The 24,113-nt window shown below is 47.7% G+C and overlaps 1 protein-coding gene and 1 long non-coding RNA gene across 2 annotated transcripts; one reads left to right on the top strand and one right to left on the bottom strand.

Annotated features, from left to right (window-relative positions):
- Nucleotides 1–434: 434 nt before the first annotated feature.
- On the top strand, nucleotides 435–24,033 carry LOC123638214 (lymphocyte antigen 86-like). The gene is made up of 4 exons (XM_045551666.1): nucleotides 435–587; nucleotides 1,866–1,994; nucleotides 20,117–20,169; nucleotides 23,759–24,033. The coding sequence occupies exons 1-4, from the start codon at nucleotides 527–529 to the stop codon at nucleotides 23,840–23,842; spliced, it is 327 nt and encodes a 108-aa protein (XP_045407622.1). The 5' UTR covers nucleotides 435–526; the 3' UTR covers nucleotides 23,843–24,033.
- On the bottom strand, nucleotides 16,266–18,063 carry LOC123638215. Its single transcript, XR_006735239.1, has 3 exons — nucleotides 18,015–18,063; nucleotides 17,479–17,628; nucleotides 16,266–16,662 (listed from the first exon to the last, which is right to left on the bottom strand). It is a non-coding gene; the product is annotated as an uncharacterized LOC123638215 (long non-coding RNA).
- Nucleotides 24,034–24,113: the final 80 nt, after the last annotated feature.

Below are 24,113 nucleotides of genomic sequence, written 5' to 3'. Positions count from 1 at the left end.
ATATTTGGGAAAAAAATATTACATTGAATAGGATGAGATGGGATAGGATGAAGTGGAATTACAAAGGCACGCCTTAACTTTGAAAATCTATGTATATCTCCCTCTATTGTCATTATAATAATAAATGTCTTATGAAATATGTTGGACAATCTATGATCAATTTAAGGCCAAAAGTTCAAAAACTAAAAGAATTCAAGCAATGATAAAAATTTTAAATGATAAAAACGTTAACAAGTAAGGATATAACCCAACCAGCAAGGCACAGTGCTTGTTTCATGGTTGGGGTCTCTGGTGTCAGAGGGAACCTGACATTGACCTTGAAGAGACTGGGAGGAACTGCTGAAAACATCATGAACTTATTAAAAAAAAAATCATTGGGCAATGTTTTTGAATGAAGTCAGTGACTCGTGTAAAAGCAATTAGTTTGGCGCAAATTTTGAATGTGAGTTTGTAGAATATACAATGTACTCACAATTAATCTCTTGTTTTCTTCTTGGCAGATCCATTACAGGATTTTGGCTTCTCTATGGACCAGTGTTCCAAACAATTAAAATCAAATCTCAACATTAGATTTGGAATTATTCTGAGTAAGTAAAAATGATTAGCATGAAATAAAACATTGCATAGCCTCTTCAGACTTCACGAATCCAGTGACTCATATTAACTATAATCACTGGCTAAACCACTGCTCTTCCTCCACACTCTGGAATTAACTCTATTTCCATTTTAATTTTCAAATCTCTCTCTGGGTAATATCCAGGTAAGGTAGAACTCTCATTTAATGCTGTACTTTTGTACTGAAAAGACTCTAGGCACTCATCTGGGCAACATAAGCACCTGCAATTCGTATACCCAGCAAGAAAAAAAAGGAAAATATTTTGAGACTAAATATTGACATCTACTCAGGAGAGAGCTTTTGCTTAGTTATCTCAGCAACAAACAAATCTACTGCCAGCAGCATGGTTTGTCATTTGTGTTCTTTCATATCCCAAATAGCTAATGTAAGTTCCTGAATCCTTAACACAGGCAAAGAGGAGATAAAAATACTGTCTCCCCAACCCCAGTGAATGAGCTAGAGCACTTTCTGTTTAATTTTTGTATGATCGTGCCATTGCAGTTAGCCAATATATTTGCTATAGCTACCAGAGTATCTCCTTTTCTAAAACAGTTTTACCGAAACCAGAGCTGAGAGATTTAATAAACTTTGCATGTGGGATCATTTCAGCTAAGTGGAGGAAACATTCCCAGAGATCAAGAACTCCCATGCCTCTTTGTATTTCTAGAATCTCGCACAATATCTGGACTTTAGCAGCAGCTCAAGAAATGCTTTGGGGAGAGAAAAGAGGAATAGAACGAGGAGTGGGTGGAACATAAAAGGGAGGAATGGAGAAAAAGGCAGAGAGAATTGAAAGTCACCCCTGCAGAGCCCCCCTGAAGCTTCCTGTGTAACCATGGTGCAATATCTGCCTGGCAACAGTAGCAGGAGTCTGTAGGCTGGATCACACACCAACCCTGTCATGAGGGATAAATAATACTATGTAGCTGAGAAGCTCTAGAAGCCAGACCTGCAGAAATCATATTCAGCGGCCAAAGCATTGGGGTAGGGGAGCACAGCAGAGTAACTACCTTGCCCCCAACAGGTAGAGTCTGAGAAAGGACCACCTTCTATACCCCAGGTCATCATTATGATCCCCTGTAGCATTGCCTGAATGCTGTCTTACCAGGAAAAGAAGAAAACTGTTCCCCAGACAGAGCAGACTAAAAGAAACAAAAGGTCCTTTAGCTCACGCTGTTATAAACTTTGGATGCCTTGCTATGCAATGAAACCCACCATAATAGCAAAGGTGCTCTCCTCTTTCCTTCAGGAGAGGACATCAAAGAGCTGTTTCTCGACATAGCTCTCACCGCTAAAGGATCGTCTATTTTGAATTCCTCCTACCCCATCTGTGAGGAGGACCAGCCCAAGTTTTCTTTCTGTGGAAGAAGGAAAGGAGGTAAGCTGTCTGGCTCACTGCCTGCAGAGGCCCGCAGGGTGGCCAAGAGCCGGCGTCTAGCCCGGGCCTCTGGACAAGCTTGCCCTCACCTACCAGCATGTGTCCTATAGAAATAACAGTCAGGCCTGTCCGGTAAGGGCCTGCCTTACAGGGATGTTGTGGAAATCAAAATGAAATGGTGTGTATGAGACGTTTTACAAAGCGAAAATGGATACTGGGAGTAGTGGTGCCCTGAAAATCCATTGAGATTCAAGGTGTTTCCAGGTTTGCCCTCAACAGCTTCTTTAGTGGCAGGGTCTCCTCAATATAGCGATGCTCTTTGAAAAAGAAAATAAAAGGAAGCCCACTGAATGTCACGGCCTTTCCCATTTGGGTCACCGACGGACACGGGTATCAGGTAGCCAGGCTCAAAGCAGAGAAGCAGGAAACCCACTGCATTAGCTCCCTTTTCACGAACCCCCCTACCCCTGCCACACATCCCCCAGGAGGGCAGGAAGCCCCCCCACCCCACCTGCCCTCTCCACCTTGTCCTCCCCACCTGCTCACCCAAGGCCCTGGGATGCCCCTGTGGGTTAGTTAAAGCCTGTTAATTGAAGCTTGTTCTGTGGCTGTCCCGGCCCAGGAGTTCCCTCCTGGCTGCTCCCTCCTTCCTGTGTCCACTGGCTGGCGGGGAGTGTACCCCCAACCTCACACCCCCAACCCCCCGCCCCAGGGACACCCCTGTATCTGTTTCTCCACTCAAGGAAGCTAGAATTTTAAACAGTGAAGTTCTTTGTGAAATGACTCAATTATCCTTTTAAAATGAAAGATCTAGAAGAAATTGGTATCCCCTTCCCACACCAAGGGAGGCAGACAAAAGAAAACAGGGAATTTAAACGAGGGTAAACCAGATGGGAAGCGGTGAACGGCTGTGATCTGTAGGTGACAGGCTGAACTCAGCCCTCCCTCCCCTCCCCAAGGGGGCGGCACATCCCTGTGCTAGAGCGCTTGCCCCGGCGACTCACGGCTCGTTCCCAGCCGTCATCCTCTAGACTGCGAGCTTCTTGAGGGCGGCGTTCGCACCACCTTTGCCTTTTTATTTCCAGTATTTTGAATATGTCTGATACATGGAGAGCACCAAACACACACACACACACACGCACACACACACGCGCGCACGCGCATACACACACCCACCCACCCACACACATATACGCACACACACACACATATACACACACACATATACACACACACGCATACACACATGTACACACACACGCATACACACACACACATGTGCACGCACGCACACGCAGACACACACACAGCAAAACAGCTAATGATACTGAGCATTTGTACCAGGCACTGTTCTAAGAGCTTTAGACCCAATAAGTCATTCCATTCCCACCCCACCCCTTTGAATGAGTACTGTTAATACTCCAACTTTATAAAGGCAGAAACTGAGGCACAGAGAGTTATAGAAACTTGCACAAAGTCACAGAGTTGGTGTAGGGCCCATGGCTTGTGAGGGATCCAGGTAGGCTGGTCCTAATTTTAACTTCCAATGAATGAATAAACAAAAAAACTAGAAATGTATGAATGTGTCTTTTGGCCAGGAGTTTATTTTAAATTTATCATTTAAGAACTCGCTGTTTCAAATGGGGACTTTTTTTTTCCTCCTAGCTAACCTGCCATAGAAAGATTAGACTGTGTTCCTCTCTCAACTTACTGGGAAGATTTCTAGTTAATTGGGTGCATTCGTGCATGTCCTCAGCATGGTGAGCTTGTCATTAGTCAGTCCCCACCCAATCTCCTACCTGTCCTCAGCTGGGCCAACCCCAAGCCCCTCATCCAGTCAGCCCTTACTCCCTTTCTTTCTTCCTTCCGTCCTTCCTTCCTCCCTCCCACGGTGACTAAGTCCCACTCTGTGCCAATGCTTTGGGGAGCCTGAAGATGAACCAATAATGGTTTGTGCCATCAGGGACATCCTGGTTGACCAGCAGAAATGAGAGACCCACAGCACAATAATTCCAAGTTGCTATGTGTGACACGCGCATTAAAGAGTCACAAACAAACACCAAGTCATCTCAAGAGATGGAGTCATCTCCAACCAGTTTAACCTACTGGAACAAGGACCACCTGGGAAATTGAATAACGAATTACTTTCCTGTTTGCCTTAAAGTTATCTGAAGCCTGTTATGGTGTTTTCAGCATTCATTTCATATTTATGGGTGTGTATGATTTAGACATAGCATGATAACACTGGTGGTCTGTAAGGATTCCTGATTTTATAGATGTTTTGGAGGAACTCGAAGCATCATGAGCTCATAATTAAATAATAACCATCCAGGAAAGGCTAACAATTTCACAGGCTGTCACCTGTAGCCGGCATCTACAGTTCTATCTCAAGCCTTTTTCTTATCTTTCTAATTTTTCCACAAAATAGGTGTTCTTGAACTCAAATGTGGAAACAGGTACCCTTGGAGGTACTGCCAGCTTGGCAAGAAAGAACACATACTGGGCTGTCCTTCTGTTCCCTGGATCGAGTCTTCTGCAGAAATGGCTTCCTAACTGGTTCCCTGTCTCCATCCTCGCTGCTGCCAGTGTGAATACAGAGCTCATCATGCCATGCCCCCTCCCAAAAGACTTCAGGAGCTCCCTCTTCTGTAGAATAAGCCTAAGGTCTTTAGTGACCAAAGGTCGTCATAAGTTTGACTCCAGCCTGCTTCTGCAGCAACATCTTCCTCCATTTCCCCCATCCACACCTTTGGCAACAGCCTCAACAAATGGTTTGCCGCTTTCTCACCGCAGCCTGCATTTGAACACCTGCGAAGTTGTTCAGACTGTCCCCTTAGCCTCTCCTGCCCACTCCGTATTTGTCTTTCCTTCACACCTAACCCAAGCATCACCTTGGCTCAGAAGCCTTCCTCCAACCACAGCCAAATGTAGCACTTCTTGTGGGTGATCTGGGGGCGTTGTGTTCCTACTTCTGGTTAGCCCTTGTCTCAGCAGGAGTTGAATTCCATAGCTAGGGTGTGTGTGTCTCTCCCATTAAACTTTCGACTCCTCAAAGGCAAAAATATTTCTTGTTCTTATCTGTCTCTGAAGACATGGCAAAGAGAGCTGGTACAGGGTAAAGACACTATAAATATTTGTCTTACTGAATTTGCATGTGGGTATATAATGGATTGAATGCAAGTACACCAGTCCACCTCAGAAGTGACTCATGATGCTTATGCATGGCACAAAGACACAAGGCACATTGAATCGCAGCAGACAGTAAATTTTCTTGGTCCTCCAAGTTTAAGAAAACCTTACTATTTTTTCCTCTGAGTAGGGTTTTAATGGAAATAATAAAACAGAAGAGATATTGTTCCCTCAAACAGTGTGAGGTGCCCAATTCAGCTTAGCAGCCCAAAAGGCTGATGCTTACCTTATTGGAATTCTGGGCAGCTCTGCAGCCATTTATTTGCTTTACTGCAAAGGGGAAGATGACTGCAGAGGCAGGCTGAGAAACTAGCATTTGGAGAATTGCCAGGAAACTTCATACAGTATAAAAGGATCAGAAAAGTGATATACAAATGCTGCATGAACAAATAATTATGCAAATTATATAAGCCAGAGAAACTCAAATCTTAAATTCAGAGGCTTCTTGGGTTATTAATTTTTTTTAACCCACCCACAAACCTACTGCAGGAATGACTCTATTCCAAAGACGTGATTAATACTAAGACCAGAAGGGGAAAAATGGCAACAGGGAGAACTGAAATCATTCCAAACCCAAGCACAAGCTGCTGTTGACATAGTTAGCATGAAATGGAGTCTCTCTGGGGTTTGCAGGTCCTCCTTAGCAGAGCAGTGAGAAAACTTGGTGTCCACTGTGGGCAGCACATTATGGTGTCAGTTGCAGCTGAGTTGTTTAGGATCATTTTTGCAGCATTACTACGTATTCCTGTGCAAACTGCATCTCACTGGCTGTCGTCCAAGCCAGATTAAACTGCAAAGTGGGTCAGGCTCGGTGAGACTGTAGGTACAAAGCATTGTCTCCGTTTCTTCTGCATTCTCCTTAGCTAGCGCTAAGGCAAGAAACACATCGGATTCAGAGGCCAAGAGTCGCTCTTTTAGTACCATCATTTATAGTGTGATTAGCAATTTGGGAGAAACAGCCTAAATGGCTAATTATAAGGTGTTGGTTAAGTAGGTCATTATTTGGCCAAAGGTATAATATGCTGTGATTTTAAAATGATGTTGTAGATTATTAAATTACATGAAAATATAAGAACATTAAATGGCAAAGCGTGCTATGGGCCAGGCACAGTGGCTCACGCCTATAATCCCAGCACTTTCAGAGGCTGAGGCGGGAGGATCACTTAAGGCCAGAAGTTCAAGACCAGCGTGGGCAACATAGCAAGATCCTGTCCCTACAAAAAATAAGAAAAATGAGCCAGGTGTGGTTGTGCATACCTGTAGTCCCAGCTACCGAAGAGGCTGAGCCAGGAGAGCTGTTTGAGGCCAGGCACTCGAGGCTGCCAGGAGCTGTGACAGAACCACTGCACTGCAGCCTGGGCAATAGAGCGAGACCTCATCTCTGAAAATAGAAGCAACAGCAGCAGGCTATAAAAGAGTACTGTCCACTGGATCTTGTTTTTATTAAAACGTGTAAGAGTGTACATCAAAAAGCTCTGGAAGAACACACACTTAGGTGCTTATCTCTAAATCCTGGGATTGCAGATCTTTATTTTTGTCTTTTTGGAAAATCTCTCTTGTTTTTAGGATAAATTTGCAAATTTATTCTTAAATGTTAGTTTTTCATTGTAGGAAAGAACAGAGAGGGTGAATTACCAACCCCTATAGAGTAAATCTAAGAGTTTTCAAAGAGAATCACAGCCTATATAATACTCAATGATGTTTGGAGTTAAATAGAACATTCGGAATCAGAGCCTTGCATGGAAGGAATATCAACGGTCCGTCTAATAGCCACTCTGTACTCTCTCCCTAGTGTGCCCAGAGCCCCCTTTGCCGGAGCTGCGGGCTCACTGACAGGGAGACAGAACTGGCCACTGTTTTACCTTCCACCCTGTTAATACCCCCTCAGTCCGTCTCTCTCCTCTGGTAGCACCGAGCCATATAGATTTACCTGCTTTAGTTGATCTCTATGTTTTCAATCTGGCTCCATAAGCTGGAAACCAATATTTTTTTTGAAACCAATTTTTAAGACTAAATTGGGATTCGCTGAATGTCTTTAAGGACCACACCTAATTACTAACCCTAGAGGGGGAAGCTGCAGCCAGCTCCCTGGATGCTCAAGAACAGTAACGCTGACAGAGCCCCCGCCTAGTTGGGTAGCTTAGGCCTGGTGCACAGCTACCAGGCACGCATGCCCTCCCCCGTGGCTCTCAATCTGGGCTGCACCTCAGTCATACCCCTGCTGTCCTATGCAGTGACCACAAACCAGATGTGCTTTAAGTGTACAACATAGGCTAAATTTCAAAGATTTAGTATAAAAAAAGAATGTAAAATATCTCCATCCATTGTTATATTGGTTGTATGTTGAAATTATAATATTTGGAATACATTGAGTTAAATAGAATTTACTATTACTAGATTATTTATTAATTACTTATCAATAATAAGACATTACTAACATATCATTAAAATTAATTTCACCTTTTAGAATGTGGCTTCTAGGAAACATAAAATTATGCATGCAGCTCTCTTTATATTTCTTATTGGCCAGTGCTGCATTATAATCTCCCTTGGAAATGTTGAAGATCCCAATACCCAGGCACACCCTAGACCAATTAAATCAGAACCTCTGGGAGTCAGAACCAAGCCAGGTGGTCCAACATTCAGCCGAGGTCAAAGAGCGCCACCTTAGCCCCAGGCTGGCTACACAACACCAACTGGCATTGTCGTACCCCTCCACGTGCACCAGGCACCTTCCCAAGAATGTTCTGTGTATGAACTAATTTACTGCTTGCATCAGCCTTGTGAAGTATAGAAACTACTGTTATTAACATCTATAATATTATGATTTATAGTAGGAAACATATATTTGATCTCTGTCCCTGGTTCCTGGCAGCTACTAAAACCCTTGTAATTTCCTGAGCAATAGGAGTATCTTGTGTTTTAATATTTGGTCTTTGACTCAGTTTTTTGTGTAAAGCGACTGAACTCCTTGGCATTTCCTGGGTGGCCAGAGTGCCTTTTTTCCTAACGAGATGATTCTTGGTGGGTTCCTGGGTGGGGGCTGATCACCACAAAGACCAAGCCACAGTTAGAAGTTCGGATTTTTCAGCTCCACCCCTTGCCTTCTGGGAAGGACAGAGGAGCTGGAGATAGAGTTAACAGTCCATCATGTCTACATGATGAAGCCTCCACAGACATCCCTAAAGCGTGGAGTTCAGGGAGCTTCTAGGTTGCTAAACACGTGGCAGTGCCTGGAGGGTGGGGCACCCAGGGAGGGCCTGGAAGCTCTGCACCCGGCCTTGCTCCGTGCACCTGGCCGCTCACCTGTACGCTTTGTAAGGTCTTTTATGATAAACTGGTAAATGCAAGCACAGTCAGGCATCACCTAACAGCGGGGTCTGTCCCGAAAAATACATCACTGGGCAATTTCTTCCTTGTGCGAACATCACAGAGTGTCCTTAGCACACCTAGGTGGCATGGCCCGGCACACGCCGGGGCTGTGTGGTGCAGCCTCTTGCTCCCAGGCTACAAACCTGGACCGCATGTTACTGTACGAACACTGTAGGCAGCTGTAACACAGTGGTAAGTACCTGTGTATCTAAACAACCTAAACATAAAAACAGACAGTAAAAATACTGTATTATAATCTTAGGAGACCAATGTTATATATGTGGTCCTTCACTGACAGAAACTTCATTATGTGGCACGAGGCTGTGTTTCTCTGAGTTCTATGAGTCATTCTAGCAAATTGTCAAACACAAGCAGGGGTTCGTGGCAACTTCTGGTTTATAGCCAAGTTGGACAGAAGTTGTGGGTCACCTGGGAACCTACTACTTGCAACTGATGTTTGAAATAAGGGGGAAGAGCGGTCTTGGGGGCTGAGCCCTTAACCCACGGGGTCTGTGCTAACTCCAGTATCAGAACTGAACTGAACTGTAGCACACCTAGCTGGTATTGGAGAATTGGTGGATATGAGGATAAAATCCCACACATTTCAAGGACCAGAAATGCTCTGTGTGGAGAATATAGCAGGAGAAAATACTTTGTTTTATCCTATATATAGCCTCATTTTAACAGGTGGGGAAATGGAGTCCCAGAGAGGTTAAGTAACTCACACAAGGTCACAGCGCCAACAGGTGGTGATGCTGGGCTTCTTTCCAGCTCCGAACCCCTCTGCTATGCGTCTTCTGTAAACAAAGAAAAGGTCCGGGAGAGGAGAAGTGAACTCAGTTCAGCCCTTCGCTGGGACTAGGAAAAGGATTTAAAGGACATACAAATTATGGGGATCAGACAGTCGTCTTTGGGCATCACCAGCCGCTGTTCTAAGGCTGTGGTTCTCCAAGTGTGGTCCTCAGACCAGCAACATCAGCACTCTCTGGCAAACTCTTAGAAATGGCAAATTCTCGGTCCCCACTCAGACTTACTGAATCAGAAACTGGGCTTGGGGCTCAGCACATCTGTATTTTAAAAGCCCTTTGGGGGCCCGGTGCGGTTGCTCAGGCCTGTAATCCTAGCACTCTGGGAGGCCGACGCGGGCAGATCGTTTCAGCTCAGAAGTTCAAGACCAGCCTGAGCAAGAGCGAGACCTCCTCTCTACTAAAAAAAAAAAAAAAAGAAAGAAAGAAATTTGTTGGACAACTAAAAATATATAGAAAAAATCAGCCAGGCATGGTGGTGCATACCTGCAGTCCCTGCTACATGGGAGGCTGAGGCAGTAGGATCACTTGAGCCCAGGAGTTTGAGGTTGCAGTGAGCTAGGCTGACGCCACAGCACTCTAGCCCAGGAAACAGAGTGAGACTCTGTCCCAAAAAATAAAAATAAAAAAATAAAAGCCCTTTGGGCCACAGGTTGGCAAACTTTTTCTGGAAAGGGCAAGGCAGCAAATATTTCAGGCTTTACAGGCCACATGGTCTCTTTGGTGATTGCTCAAATCCACCCTTGCAGTGTGAAACTCACCATAGACAATATGAAAAGGAATGGTCATGGCTGTGTCTCAATAAGACTGGATTTATGGACACTGAAATTTAAATTTCATATAATGTTTACATGTGATGAAATATTCTTCTTTTGATTTTTTTCCTGAAATTTAAAAACATAAAAATCAAAATCATTCTCAGCTTGAGGCTGCTCCAAACCAGGCCTTGGGCAGGATTCGGCCACAGGCCAGAGCTGGCCGAGCCCCTGCTGTAGGCGCTGCCGTCGCACGGTAGCGGGTGAGACGCCAGGGCTGTGGGGCAGAACAGGGGAGCACAGCCGCGCATCAGTTCAGGTCCCCAACGCTGACACAAACGCGACACCTTTGCTGTAACTCGGCTTTGTAAGGCTGTGCCAACAAATTAGATGGGAGGCAAAGGGGACCGCACAGGAAAACTGGTAAGAGCGGTGGGGGCAGGAAGAAAGCCCCTCGTGAGAAAGCCAGGGAGGGGGGCCATGCTCCACCCCCACAGCTGCCATCGACGGGCTGGGGACAGGAGCTCTTCTTTTCTGGGCGGTCATTTAATTTCTCTGATTCTCAGCTACTTCATGTATTGAATGGGAGTAGCCATAATTCTTTACTGGGTGACCGTGGAGACTAAGCAAGAAAAGACATGCGATGGTCCTGGTGCGTCAGAAATCGTGGCAGTGAACCTCTCTGGCTCCCTCTCACACCTGGGGGACCTTGCGGCAGGGGCTGGGGCAGCCTGAGCACCCACAGGGCTGCTCTGTAACCCCGGGCGGGTCTCTCACAAACACAAGTCGGAGGTGAGGATTCCGACTCATACTGGCTCACCTGGGAGCCAGGGGGCGGCCACCGCACCCCTCTCCACCAGCCTGCCCCAGACCCAGGATTTCCTGAGCAGCAGCTGAATGAGTCTTTTGTGGCTGTGTTGTTCTGTAATGTTTTTTTGTTTTACCTGGGTCAGGTCAGCCTCTAAAATTCTTGTTTTCTGGCCCTGCCTTGACTTTTTCCCGGAATATGTGACCATGGGAATATCCACTTGCTTCAAGGGAACCTGACATCTGTCCACCAAGGTGTGGTCTGTCCTCATGATCCCAAAAAGATACCCCACAACCACCTGACACTGGGACTTCTCCCAAAGTCTGTTTCGTCAGCACTACCCAGCACCACAGATGAGACTCCCGCAGCCCTGTCTGGCTTGGAATCGAGTCAAGTTCACCCCCGTCCCATTCAGTCTCTGACGTATCAGAGTTCAACACATCTTCACGTCCATTCTCAGTGAGGTCCGTCTGTTCAATGAGTTTCCTAGAACAGCCCATGCCAGGAGGATGAGAGGGAAACAAGGAGTTGAACAGAGTGGAGATTTGATCGTAGGACTTACAGTGGAACATGAAACTTGAGTGTCAACCTGGAAAGTAAGAGCATGACTTGCTCCCCCCAAATAAAAAACAGGGAGAAATTATTAAAGGGACAGGGTGGCTCACGTTTTGGCTTCTAGGATATTCTGTGTAGGGCCATGGAGAAGAGAGATTCTCAACTGGAAATGAACCGAGAGATCTGAGTAAAGACTCAGATTAAGGCCATAAAGCAAATAGAATGAACACACGATTTTCACTCTGGTGGCAAGAGGCGCATGAGCTGTCAAACCTGGTTCTGGCCGAGCCTCTGTGAGTTCTGGCCAGGGTCGGCCAACCCAGGCAGAGTGGTGCTGGTTTTATAGCACTAAGTGAGTAACTGATTTTCAAAGATAATTTGTTTATTGTTTCATGGATTGACTTGTGGCTATCAATTGTACCCAACCTATTGCCAAAATCAACTGAGACTGAAGTAAAGGCTTAGGGAGGTTAAACAATTGAATTGTGTGTGTATGCGTGTGCGTGTGTATACACACTGGGTATTTATTATCATGAACTAGGGCTCTGTAGGTCAGGACTCTTCTTTGAGACCTTGGCAGCTGTGATTGACACGGTGCAGCATGACGAAAAGCTGAGCGGACTTAATGATGCCAAGTTCCTGTCAGAACCGCAGAGAGGTGCAGAAGGCAGCGGGGCCCATAAGAACTACTGGCTCAGACTCACGGTGCATCCGTCCCTGCATGAGCCACTTTTCAGCATGAGCAAAATCTATTATGAAATACATACGATAGATATAGGCATACCTCACTTCATAAAATGTGTAAGCTACAGAAAAAAAGATAAGTTTGGACTTGATTTTAAATGCATTAATTTTTAAAGCTGGTAATTAAAAGAAATATTACAAGGACACCTTTTGCAAGCTGAAGAATCCTTTAGTCGAGAAAATAACTGGTCCCTGGTTTATCTTTCGTGTAAATTTCAACTTTCCTATTCTAAGTGTTTGTCCAAAGTGGGTACTGCATCAAAATTAGATGAATTTCAGTATGCAACAGAGTAGATCCTTTGAGAACTATATTTAAAATCTGGCAGAATATTTCCCATAAGGCAGATATCCCTGACAGCAGCTGAGGAAGTCCAGGCATACTCACTGATTTTACACGCACCGGTAAGTCACAGGTGTGACCACAGTGGGTGCTCGTGGCTACATGGCTTCCTTTCCTTTTCATTATCCAGCGTGTTTCTTTTCTGGTGCTGGTTCCTGCTGGATACCTGTACCTGGTGATCTCCCTAGCATTATTAACTGCAGAGCCTTCTCAATCTCACTGTATCTATTCAAAACTCAGTCTTAGAAGTTTTAAGTAGATTGGCAATTCAGGTTCCACCAGCTAGATTTCTATTGCTCCCTCTATTTCTGTTTCAATGTGTCTTTTCTACAGGTCTAGGGAGGGAATTTAGGAGGACCAATGGGAATGCAATCTGTTTACTGCCTACATTTAGAAAAATTCCCGTAAATGCTTTCTGCAAAATACCTTCTACCTTGCATGGCTGTAGCAGAAGACAGGGCAAAACCACCTTCCAGGCTGGTGCTATCTTGAAGAGCATTAATCTATGCCGACTACCTGACAACTTCTATAAAGCGTGCCCCAAGCCACGGCACCACTGCCGTCAGCCTCGTGATTCAGCTGTTTCACATTCACTACACATATTAACAAATGCAAGCCTTAGGAATTCAGGCATTGATCTTAGCTACAACAGAAGGAGAATAAGCAGCTTAACTGAAGACTCAATTTTAAAATATAGTAGTCTCCTTCCATCTGCAGAGGATACATTTCAAGACCCCCAGTGGAGGCCTGAAATCACAGATAGTACTGAACCCTATAAATACTATGTTTTCCCTATACATACATACCTAAGATAAAGTTAAATTTAAATTAAGCACACTAAGAGATTAACAACAATAATCAACAATAAAATAGAACAATTATAACAATATTCTGTAACAAAAACTACGTGAGTGTGTGCTTGCACACTCTCTCTCTCTCTTAAAGTACTGTAATATTTGTGGACTGCAAGTAACTGAAACCGTGGAAAGTGGAGCCATGGGCAACACAGGGTTACTGTTTGTCTTTTCTGGGGTATTGCCTGGGTTCTACCTTTGATTTCTGAGGCCATTTAGACCCCCTGCTTCTGCAAGCTCCTTTGCAAGCTGCAGGCGTTCTGTCCTTGCACTTCACTCTCAGGATCCCCAAGCCCCGCTTCTGGTCCTTGTCCTTCAGGCACTGCCAATAGCCCCAGTGACAAAGTGGCTTAGATGGGAACTTATGCACCTTGGCTCCTCTTCCCATGGATGAATCCACAGACTCGTGGAGGGAGTGATGATTCTCTGTCACCTGGGAAATTGCACGATTTCTCCTGCCATCAGTATCCCCACTGTCATTTTGTAGCTGCAGGCAGCATGCTACCAAGACCAATATTACTGGAACAATTTCCTGCTCCCTGCCTCATCACACTGCAGTGCTGCTGCTGGAGGGCCGGGGGCCCAGCCCAGCGCAGTGGCTCTTGACCTTGAACATGCATCAGCATCACCTGGAGCACGTGCTCAAGCACAGATGCCCGGATTCCCCTCTGGGGTTTCTAGTTCAGTGCATCTGGAGAGAAGCCTGAGAATTTGCGTTTCTGACAAGTTGCCAGGTGAGGTTGATGATTCTGGTCCAGGGACCACACATGGAGAACCACTAGCCTGGTGGGTAAGCATAGGGTTTGAAGCCAGACCTACCAACCTACATAGGGCTGAACCTTTACTGTCACTTATCCCTTATGTGACCTCGAGCAAGTTACTTAATCTCTCTGAGCCTCAGTTTTCTCATCTGTACAATAAGGAAAATATAAGCGACCTCACAGGATTGTCATAAGGATAAAATGGGATAATATACATAAAGCCCTTAGCATGGTGTTCAGCACACAGTAAGCACTCAATAAGTGATCAATGGCAGCTACTTCATGCAGCTGATGATGGATTTCTTGCAAGGACTCTGAGCTTCTCAAGCCATCATCAATCTCAGAGTAGAGGCCTGCATTTTAACCAGGTACCTGGAAGGCAGCGGAGCCTTGGAGACTTGGAAGTCTAAGACCTTTTCCTCGCAGGGAGGTGCCTTTGGTCCAACCCTGCCTATTCTCTGGTGGTTGACAATGCGGAGTCTCCCTGCCCCCGGCCCCCTAGGGAGACAGCGCCATTTACATTTCTCATGGAATTGGAAATCTGAAGCACCACCACCTGGCCTCCAGCCCTTTCTTGTTTTCATGTTTTATTCTTTGTCTACAGACTTCAAGCAGCTGCAGGTTTCCTGCTTGTGATTACTGGGCAGCCGCTGCTGCTGCAAATTCAGGCAGAATCAACAAAAACAATGGCTTACTTATTGCATTAGCAGAAAAGTCATGGACTTCAAAAGACAACTAGACACAGTGGTCACCCTAGTGAGGACACCAGCCGGGGTGAGGTCAGAGAGCCCTCCTGACTGCTGGGTGGCTGCTGAGCAAGCTGCAAGAGAACTCGCTGGCTACTGAGGAATCTTACAGCTCTGAGTACCTTCCCTCCATCCTCAAATTCAAGCATGTTTTTAAATGTCCTTTGACATCAGTCAATTCTTTATGTTAGTCGACCCCAGCATAGTAAGACTAAGGTTGACCTAGGAAAGAAGCAATTTTAATTTTCTAAGACAATATGGGCATTTTTACAAACCCTTGGCCTATTATGGAATTTCACAAATCCAGCTCTGTGACGCATACTTTCATGTAATAACCATTTTATTTCCTTTTTTAGCATTTTAATTTTATTCTTTGACAAATAATAATTGTATATATTCATGGAATATAGAGTGATGTTTTTATATATACAAAATGTATAGTGACCAGATCAGGGTAATTAGCATATCCATCATCTCAAATATTTGTCATTACTTCACGTTGGGACTAACACTTTCCTGAGCAAAACAGAAATAACTGCGATTACTGAATTCCCCTACTTTGGCAATTTACTTTTAAGTAGTCAGCCATTAGTGTTTAACTTTTGATGACATTTTTATAGTAAATTTGAAAGATTAGGGAGAATTCTATTAAGATCCTAGGGAGGTCTGGCAAGCGGGAAGACAGTCCCCAACAGGCTCTCCACGCCAGCACCGCGCAGTTCCCGAGGACAGAAGGATGCAGAGCAGGGCGCAGGCCCCGGCTCAGCCAGTGTCATCCAGCACCCTTGGGACCTTTTATTTCCACAATTTAAAAACCATTCCCTCTCTAAAAAGACACTCAGTGACAGTCATCCCATGATTTGGGTCAAAAAAAAAAAAAGCCGATATTCAGAAATGACTTCATGCGTTCCGAACCAGGGAGGTGAATTTTTCAATCCACTGCACATTAAAAATTGATAAAGATTTCAAATGAAGGGAAGGAAGAAATGGGCCCAAACACATTGGGGACCTTTTTATAGCACTGGGGTGTGGGAACGTTCATTAAAGGAAGCTCAGAGTCGGAGAGGATCTGAGAAAGGAAGGAGCGAGAATTTAATTTTAGGTGTTGTTTCATCAGGTTAAAAAAAAAAAGACAGTTTCATGAGTTCCTTGCAGCTATTCTCAGGAACTTCACAAGCCCCCAAAAAGCGCCACTTGAAACTGTAAAGTGTAAGAGACCAATTTAATGAAAATCTCTTGCCCCAGTAAAGACCCTGTTAATAGTGAAGAGCACAAGTTAGCACATCTTGGGACATTAAGTGAGCACATCGAGATGCTAGACATCATTCCTGGGCTCTTCAACGCATCATATTCATCCATTATTTTAGAACAGAAGTTCAGGACTTAGCAGTTATGCACAAAGAGGTTCCCAAACCTAGTCTCCTTGTGTTCTCAACATCCCAGCAGTGGTCGGTCATGCCATTGCTCTTCGTGACACCTGGTGGGTGAATATTAATACAACTGATAACTGTGGTGTCTACCTTTCCTGGGGATCCCATTCTGCTCAGCGACCTTGTAGACAAGTTCTCCAGTCCTCTTAGCGCCCTGTGGGGAGGTGTTCCTATTGCTATTTTGCAAGCACGGAAGCTGAGTGGCAGGACGGTTAAGCAAATGCTAGTGAGTGGGAAAGGGGCATCTTGAACCCACGTCTTTCTGTTTCCCAGGTCAAGTCGTTTGCACTCTGCCACTGGAGAGCAATCTGTAAAAACATAAAGTGTGTATAAAACATGGCCAAGGGAACCCAGCCAGACCAGACAGGGGTTGGCACACCCGGTCCTCATCCGTGGACTCTACCCCTGAGCCACACCGTGCCCCAAACCCTGATGCTGGCAAGACAGCCCTTGACTGGCTCCTGCCCACGCCAGTCACATCCTCAGGTTGCAGGCAGCAGAAGCCTGCTCCAGTCAACAAAAGCAAAGGGAACTTCTTGAAAGGCTGTGTAGGAGTCTCAGGTACAAGGAGAAGCTGCAACACCGGGCAGAAAGTGGGCAGCCCTAGAGATCGGTGAGGCGAAATGAAACCACTTCTTGCCAGAACAGACTGGGCCGGGGTCTCCTTGTCCCTTTGCTCCGATTGTCCTGGCTTGGGTCAGAGAGTATCCACAGGGGAGAAGATGATTTCCTAGAGAGAAATCATGTGCTGGTGGACGGCCAGCCACTGCACTGCTCCTGAGGGCACCGTCCGCACAGATTGACGGGAACGGTGCCCCGGGCTGTGCAGAGCTTGGGCACCGAGCGCATCATGGGCGGGCAGCGCTTCTGCACTCTGTGCTTCCTAGGAACAGCGCCTACACACACCGCTCAGGGAGCCTGGGTGGGAACAGGAGCTAAGACCCCAGCCCAGGTAGCCCGACCCTGGTCTGTGCTCTCAGCCGCCGCGGTGCTTATCACACGCTAGGTGCACGGCGCTGGGGAATCGCAGAGGGGGCAGCAATCACCGAGCAGCTGGCAGAGGTGTCCTCCTTCTTGCTGACCTCAGTGTGGGCATGGATGGCCCACCTTCCTCACCTGCTTACCTCCGACAGCCACTTCCATCGTGTCACCTCAGCCACCACCTCCCGTGTCAATCCTGAGTGTGAAACTGCACCGTTTCTGAAATCTCAACTTCAAGCCTCTGCCCTCCGGCTTCCTCGTGTTCTTCCAGCTCATTGATTCTAGGATCTCGACTGTAATAACGAAACTCCATTCAATGACTGCACCACTCTTTGAACTGTCACCGACCCCCCCCCCCACCCGCCTTCACCTTCTTCCGCAACCCCGCAGATTCCGTGGCCTCGTGTTGTTACACACTGTCCCCTCGCATCTGTCCTGGCAGCTTTGCCTTTCTCTCCTGACCCTTCTCGTCCAGCAAAACTCCAACCCAGTTGTCGACCTTCTCTGTTCCTGCATCACACCTTCTGAAGGTTGCTGAGAAAATCTGCATCTGGGCTGGTTGAAGCATCTTTAAATTTATGGCCACAAAACTCAAAAAAAGCACTCGACACTGCCTAGAAATCCTTCTGTGTTTCTCAAGTGGATTTCCTTCCCACCGCCCGTGATGAATATTACGCACCTTCTTTTGCTGCTCAACACAGCATAGGCCCTCACCGTCCACGCCCCTCATCTGTCTCCATGATCGTCACTGGAAAACCCAAGTCACCAGGCAGGGCCTGCCGCTGCTCTGACGCCGACTGCAGACCCGCCTGCACTGAAGCTCGCTCTGCTCTTTTTTCCTGTCCTACGACAATGGGAGTAATATCTGTGCTCCTGTCAAAGGCAAATGCCTTCCTTCCCACCTTCTTAAACACTTCGTTCCTTCAGTTATTCCCTGTTCTGCACTTTCAATGTCACTTCCTACAAGACCATTCCCTGTGGACAAAGTATATGGTGCAGTGTCTCTACCCTGAGCACAGACGCAAACCACCCTTGACACCACGCCCTCCTCTGGTTACCGTTCGTGAGCTCTGCTCCCCCGCATGGCAGAACTCTCTCACATCCCTCCTCACGTCACTCCTCAACCCAGCCCACTCGACATCTGTCCTTACCTCTCCGAGCTCCTGTCAGGGTCACCCAATGACCTCACGTTGCCCAAGCCACTGCACATTTCTGTCCTCATCTTACTCAAACTCTCAGCGGTGGCATCCAACACAGCTGCTCGTCCCCTCCTGTTTGGAAAACACTCATCTCCTGGCTCCTTTGGTCCCACTGTCTGGGGACCCTCCACTCTACCCACCATTCCTTCTTGGCCTCCTTGGCTGGCTTCCCCTCCCTGACTCAACCTCTGAATGCTGCAGGGCCTCGGGAGTGGCTCTGGCCCTGTCCCCTTCTCTGTCTTCTCATTTGTTTTCTCTGGGTGGGGGTGGAGGGGTTCCCATCCTGTCCCATGGCTTTATCACCTTCTAATGACTCTAATATTCATAACCCATCCCTACCTCCTCCCCAAAATTCCAGATTTGTATATCCAACCCCTACAAGTGCCTCGATTAACCCTCCCCTAGAAACAGAGCTCTTTCATCACCACACACACACACACACACACACACACACACACACCCTCTCTAGGCCCCCCCACCTACCCAGATGCTCCACCCCAGACCCTCCCTGGCCCTCACTCTGCATGTCCAACACATCTGTTCCTCTGTCCCCAGCGCCACCCCCACCAACCCATCACTCACCTCAGCCTGGAGACCCTCCGCTCTTGCCTCCCTTCCACTCCCCGCACAGCGCCATGTCTCTGAAAAACATGAATTAGCTACTTTCCCTTGACTTTTTAACACCTTTCCCATCGCCTTGGGAATGAAATCCAAACTCCTCAAGGTCCTGGATTGTCTGTCCCCCCTCAGGCTTCCCAGGCTCGTCTCCACGTGGCCCCCCTTGCTCACTGTGCTTCTGCAGAACCCGTCCCTCTGCCCTTCCAGCTGCCCAGCCCTTCTCCGTACCAGGGCCTCTGCCCTTACCCTGCTGTCCTGGGATGCTCTTCTCCCAGCCCTTTAAAGGCTGGGCTCTCCTGCGTCTTCAGGGCTTGGCTCGAGTGTCACCTCCTGAGACGCGCCTCTCCCTGCCAGTGCCCCACGAAACACACAGCCCCCAGTTCCTGGCATTAGCCAGTATCCACAGGTGCTTCCTGGATGTCATTATGCTATTAGTGCTTTACATCGGTTAACTCCTGACTCTTCACAACACTAGGAGGTGGGCACTGTTACTGTCATCGTGGTACCCATCTTAAAAGTCAGGAAACAGCCCAGAGCGATAATGGCTGTCCATGGTCGAATACCTGTAGGGATGGTCTCAGGATTTAACCCTGTGCATCCTGCTTCAGCCTCCCGCCCTCTCACGTTGCCTGCCTGGCTCCTGCCGGCACCTTCTACAGTCTGGATCTTTCTTGTCTAGTTATTTTGGCACTGTCAGTCTCCTCGTTAGAATACACACAGCTCGTGGGCACAGACTGTTTTTAGTCACTGCATGCCCAGGGGCTGCCACATGGCAGGTGGCCAGCGGGCATCTGTTGCATAAAAGAATAAAGGAATGAACAGTAGGTCTGGATCAGGGAATGAGAACATTTCTCTCAGTGGCTACTCCAATTTTAGTGCCAACAATCGTTACACATCTGTGTGACCACAGATCGTGCGAGGGAACCATTTTTGTTTTAAATGATTGAATTTACATGTTTTTCAGAGCAGATCTACTTTGCCGGCCCTGTCAATAACCCTGGCATAGATATTCCCAAGGTAAGGTCTTGGTTTTCTGTTTTGCTCTGTTGCTTAATGCTTGTATTGAACAGGTCGTTTCTTAAGGAGAAGGCGAGAAAGAGGAGGGGAAGGAGGAGGGAACTGAACAGTTTAAAACTTATCCAAAAGCCATTACTACAAAAGCCTTTCTCCATAACGCTGTTACCTTTTAGCATCTGCCATTTAGGTATTCAACGTTTCCTGTGCCATTGAAGCTTTGCAGGCCATCTGGACACAAACCTCCCCGAGAGGGATGCCTGTGTCTCGTCCGGCAGGGCTGCTGGCGTCCGTGGGGACTCCGTGTGGCTTGCGCTGGTTGCTGCGTGGAGCGGCCGCACGCACGCTGCGATTCGTGCTGGGGTGGCTGGCAGTGCAGAGAAAGGCAGACACGCAAAGCCCTGGACTTAAAGGTCCCCTAGGTACAGCCCTTGCACTGTCACTCGTGGGCTGCCACCAAGTCAATAGTATGCCCACGTCCTCAGCATTTGCGGACAAGGCTCACTGCCGAGAGCAGAATTTCCCACTAATTCCTTTTTATCCAAAATAGTGTGACTCTATTCATGGCTGAACTCAAGCTGGTCTGCCATAAACAATAAATTTTCAAGATGCTACTCCTGAGAGAATCCTACCGAACATGAAAAAGACTGCAAAAATGTAATCGTTTTAAATGTTTTTGTTTCCGATCTCATTATTTCAGTTCTCCAAAACCTGCATCTGACTCAGGAAAAGGGTCTCCTCCTCCATACAGAATCTCGTTAACTTAGTTTCACGTCTGGGTTTGTTTCCTCTCTGCCCCAGGCCCTGGGTTCCCGGCTCAGAGGGCCAGCCCCATCCCACCTCGTCCCGATAGCATCTGGGTCCCACTGGCACTGCTCCTGCAGCTGGGAGGTCTCCAGCCCCCCACCCCCGGGGTTCTCCCGCGCTTTCTCCTCAGGCCTCAGTGGCACAGTGGGAAAGTTTTTCAAGAAAGGCAAACTCAATCTCTCTTCAATTCTAGGTTGTGGGACCTAAATTCTCCCAGATAGCCTTTTGTTCTTTAAATGTTTGCTATTTAAATTCTCTTTCTTTTCCCACTTTCCTTCTGACCACCAACTAGAGACTGACTTAAAATTCGCTAACAATTGATTTTCATTTTGCATTATTTGCTTTTTTGTAAAACTAGCTACCCTTAGCAATTATATGAAATAGAGTGGAAAAGAAAGTCTTAAAGTCAAAGAACCCTTTTGAAAGAAAACACTGGCCAGAGGTCTAAAAAGCTTTATTACATTCACCTGTGACATTTGGGGGGCGTGCAATGCCCGAGTTCTTCACCCAGTGACGGAGCTGGAGGAGGCGGTGCCAGTGTGAGGGCCGCGTCTGCGGCAGAGGCCGCTGGGGCTTCCGTCCCACGACGGGCTCCCTGCACTGGCCTGCGGCGCCCAGAGACTTCGCTTCCCTAATGCGGGACAGAGACAGACAGCCTTTGGGTTTTGAAAGACGTACCCCATAACCCCATGTCCTCTCCTCCAACCTAACCCCCTGGGATGGGCTCTGGCTAATGGGGGTCTCTGAGTGGCCAAAAACTTTCTGACTCACAACTCAGTGCCTTCGTATCAGTTCCCTTTTAACGCATCCAGTCCCGTGGCCCAGATCGTAGCCGTGCCTGTGTCCCATATCTGTGCACTGCTGTTTTCTGAAATGGAATTTAGAGATCTGGGGGCTCCCAAAGCACCAACTTGTAGACACAACCTGAACCATGCAGCGCCAAGGAGGCACCTTCAAAGTCCTAACCTGCAACCCCGGTGCCCTCAACAGTGGAGAGGCTGCCCGCTCCGTCCTTCATCCCCGCCCGCCTCCTGTCCTCCCAGCGCACAGCCCTCCTGCCCCCAGACTGGCTCGGCTGCCCAAACACCCTCACGCCTTACCCCAAGTCTGTGTACCCATAGCTCATAATCTGAAGCCCCTTCCCTCAAATACGTCTTTTCTCAGACTCATAAAGCAATAATGAAAAGCTCATTTGATTTTTAATAATCGTGCAGGGAGTGGACTTAAATATACAGAGAGAGTTAAAAGAAAAGTAGGTGAAGATGAGGGTGATGCACAATCAGATATAAATTTGAGCCAATCTTTACTCATTATGAATTCTCAAACTTTTACACAGCTTTGGTTAAATTCCTAACACTGTTTCTAAAATGTCAGCTGCTCAGTATTTGAGCAATGAGACTCCTGGGAGCCTCCAGAACCACAGACTGACACCCAGGCCCATCCAGAGCAGAGCCTCTGTCGGGGGATCCACCCGCTTCTGAGCCTCGGCAAGGTGCTAGAAAGTTATTCTCTTCTGACAAAGGCAGCCTCTCACGCAACTTCTGTTCTGTGGTCTGACTGCTTCCTTCCCTCCGGCTTTGTACAGATCAAACCCTTTCCTCCTTTGGTGACAGGCAGTTCCCGGATGTGCTGGGGTCTCCTGAGCCTCCCCTCCCCTCAGTCCTTTGCCCTGCCAGCCACACTCCGCCTCCCCCAGCCTTTTCTTCTCCAGATCAGCGTCCACAGCCCTGTCACCACCTCATGGCCAGTGGGGCGCTGGGGCAGAGAGCGAAACAGGTGTGGCTCCAGCCCTGGGACTCTTCCACCATTCCTCACGCGCCACAGTGCTCAGACGGCTCTTGGAAGCTAACTGTAGATGAAGGGAGCCCTCTCTGCAGTGTTGCTGCCAGAAAGGAAAGCTGGAAGTGGCCATACATTTTGTGCCAGAGCATTTGGATGTTGTGCTGCTGAGTTGTGCACCCCCAGGGTCTTCTCTGTCCCAGCAAATGACCCTTTATCCTTCCAGTCTAGCAGGCCAGGAGCCTCTGAGTCGCCTTTAACCCAGCTCTTTCTCTCAACCCACTCGGGCTCCTCAGCAGATCCTCTCTGGAATCCAACCCCTTCTCCCCTACCCCCGCCCCCAGTCACCCTTGTACCTCACCTGCATGACTGCAACTGCCACCCACCCCATCTTTTCAGCCCGGCAGCCAGAGGGGTCCCCTGACACAAACATCAGATCAGGCCACTCCCCTGGGGAAAACTCTGGAGACCCAAATCCCTTTCAGAGTGGAAGCCGACGTCCCCAGCATGGCCTGCGAGGCCCCAAGGGTCTGGCTTCCTACATCTCCCTGAACTCACTTCCTCGCCCTCTCTTCCCTGAGGCCCCTGTGGCCTCCTTGCTGTCCCTCAAATGTGGGGGCAGCAGCCCACAGCAGCACAGAACACTCCAGAACTCTTCAGGCCTTTGCCTAAAGGTGGTCTTCTGAGCACGGCCTCCCTGGGCCACCCTACTTAAAACTGCAAACCAGCACTCACCCTGTCCCCACCTGAGCTCCTGCACACCCCTCCCTGCACGAGCATCGGTATCTGACCCCCTTCACAGCCAACTGCGGTGTGGCCTGCCCCTCTCCCAGCGAGACTGTAAGCTCCACAGGGCTCAGAGGGCCATGGTTAGTTTTGTTCTACTTTGTCTCCAGTGTCTAGAACAGCGCACAGCACATAGAAGATGCTTGATAAACATTTGTTAGGTGGTTGATTGTACTGTGGCTCACATGCCTAACTAACACGTTACCTGTGCCTCCTGCAGGGAGAATACCAGGTTTTGCTAGAACTGTATACCGGAAGTCATGCCACCGTGGCCTGCGCCAATGCCACCATCATTTCCTTCTGACTGTGGCCTGCACAAAATCACAGCAAGCTCCTCGCAAGAGAACTCTCAGACCGAACCTACCGCGTGAGAAGAACCTGCTGACGAGTTACAGAGCCCTGCAAAGCAGTACCCCGATGAGCGCAGCTGCTAATCTGAGCCCCAGGACAGACGTCTCCAGACTGCACAGATGTAAGGAAGTCCCCAAATTATCTGCTTCCAAAGAGCCTCTTGTTAGTCACCAGCCTGTCTCGAGGGTGGATTGTTCTCTAATTAGTTGCCTCACACGAGACTC

Source organism: Lemur catta, chromosome 5, assembly GCF_020740605.2.
Source record: "Lemur catta isolate mLemCat1 chromosome 5, mLemCat1.pri, whole genome shotgun sequence".
NCBI classification, from domain to species: domain Eukaryota; kingdom Metazoa; phylum Chordata; class Mammalia; order Primates; family Lemuridae; genus Lemur; species Lemur catta.
Note: the sequence above shows the minus strand (reverse complement) of the source record. Positions and strands in the feature narration are given on the sequence as shown.

Bases quoted from the DNA above. Each gene is read 5' to 3' on its own strand.
- LOC123638214 (XM_045551666.1), top strand. From the start codon at position 527: ATGGACCAGTGTTCCAAACAATTAAAATCAAATCTCAACATTAGATTT. The intron at 1,995-20,116 runs GTAAGCTGTCTG...CATGTTTTTCAG, and splicing joins CTGTGGAAGAAGGAAAGGAG to AGCAGATCTACTTTGCCGGC. The intron at 20,170-23,758 runs GTAAGGTCTTGG...TGCCTCCTGCAG, and splicing joins CTGGCATAGATATTCCCAAG to GGAGAATACCAGGTTTTGCT.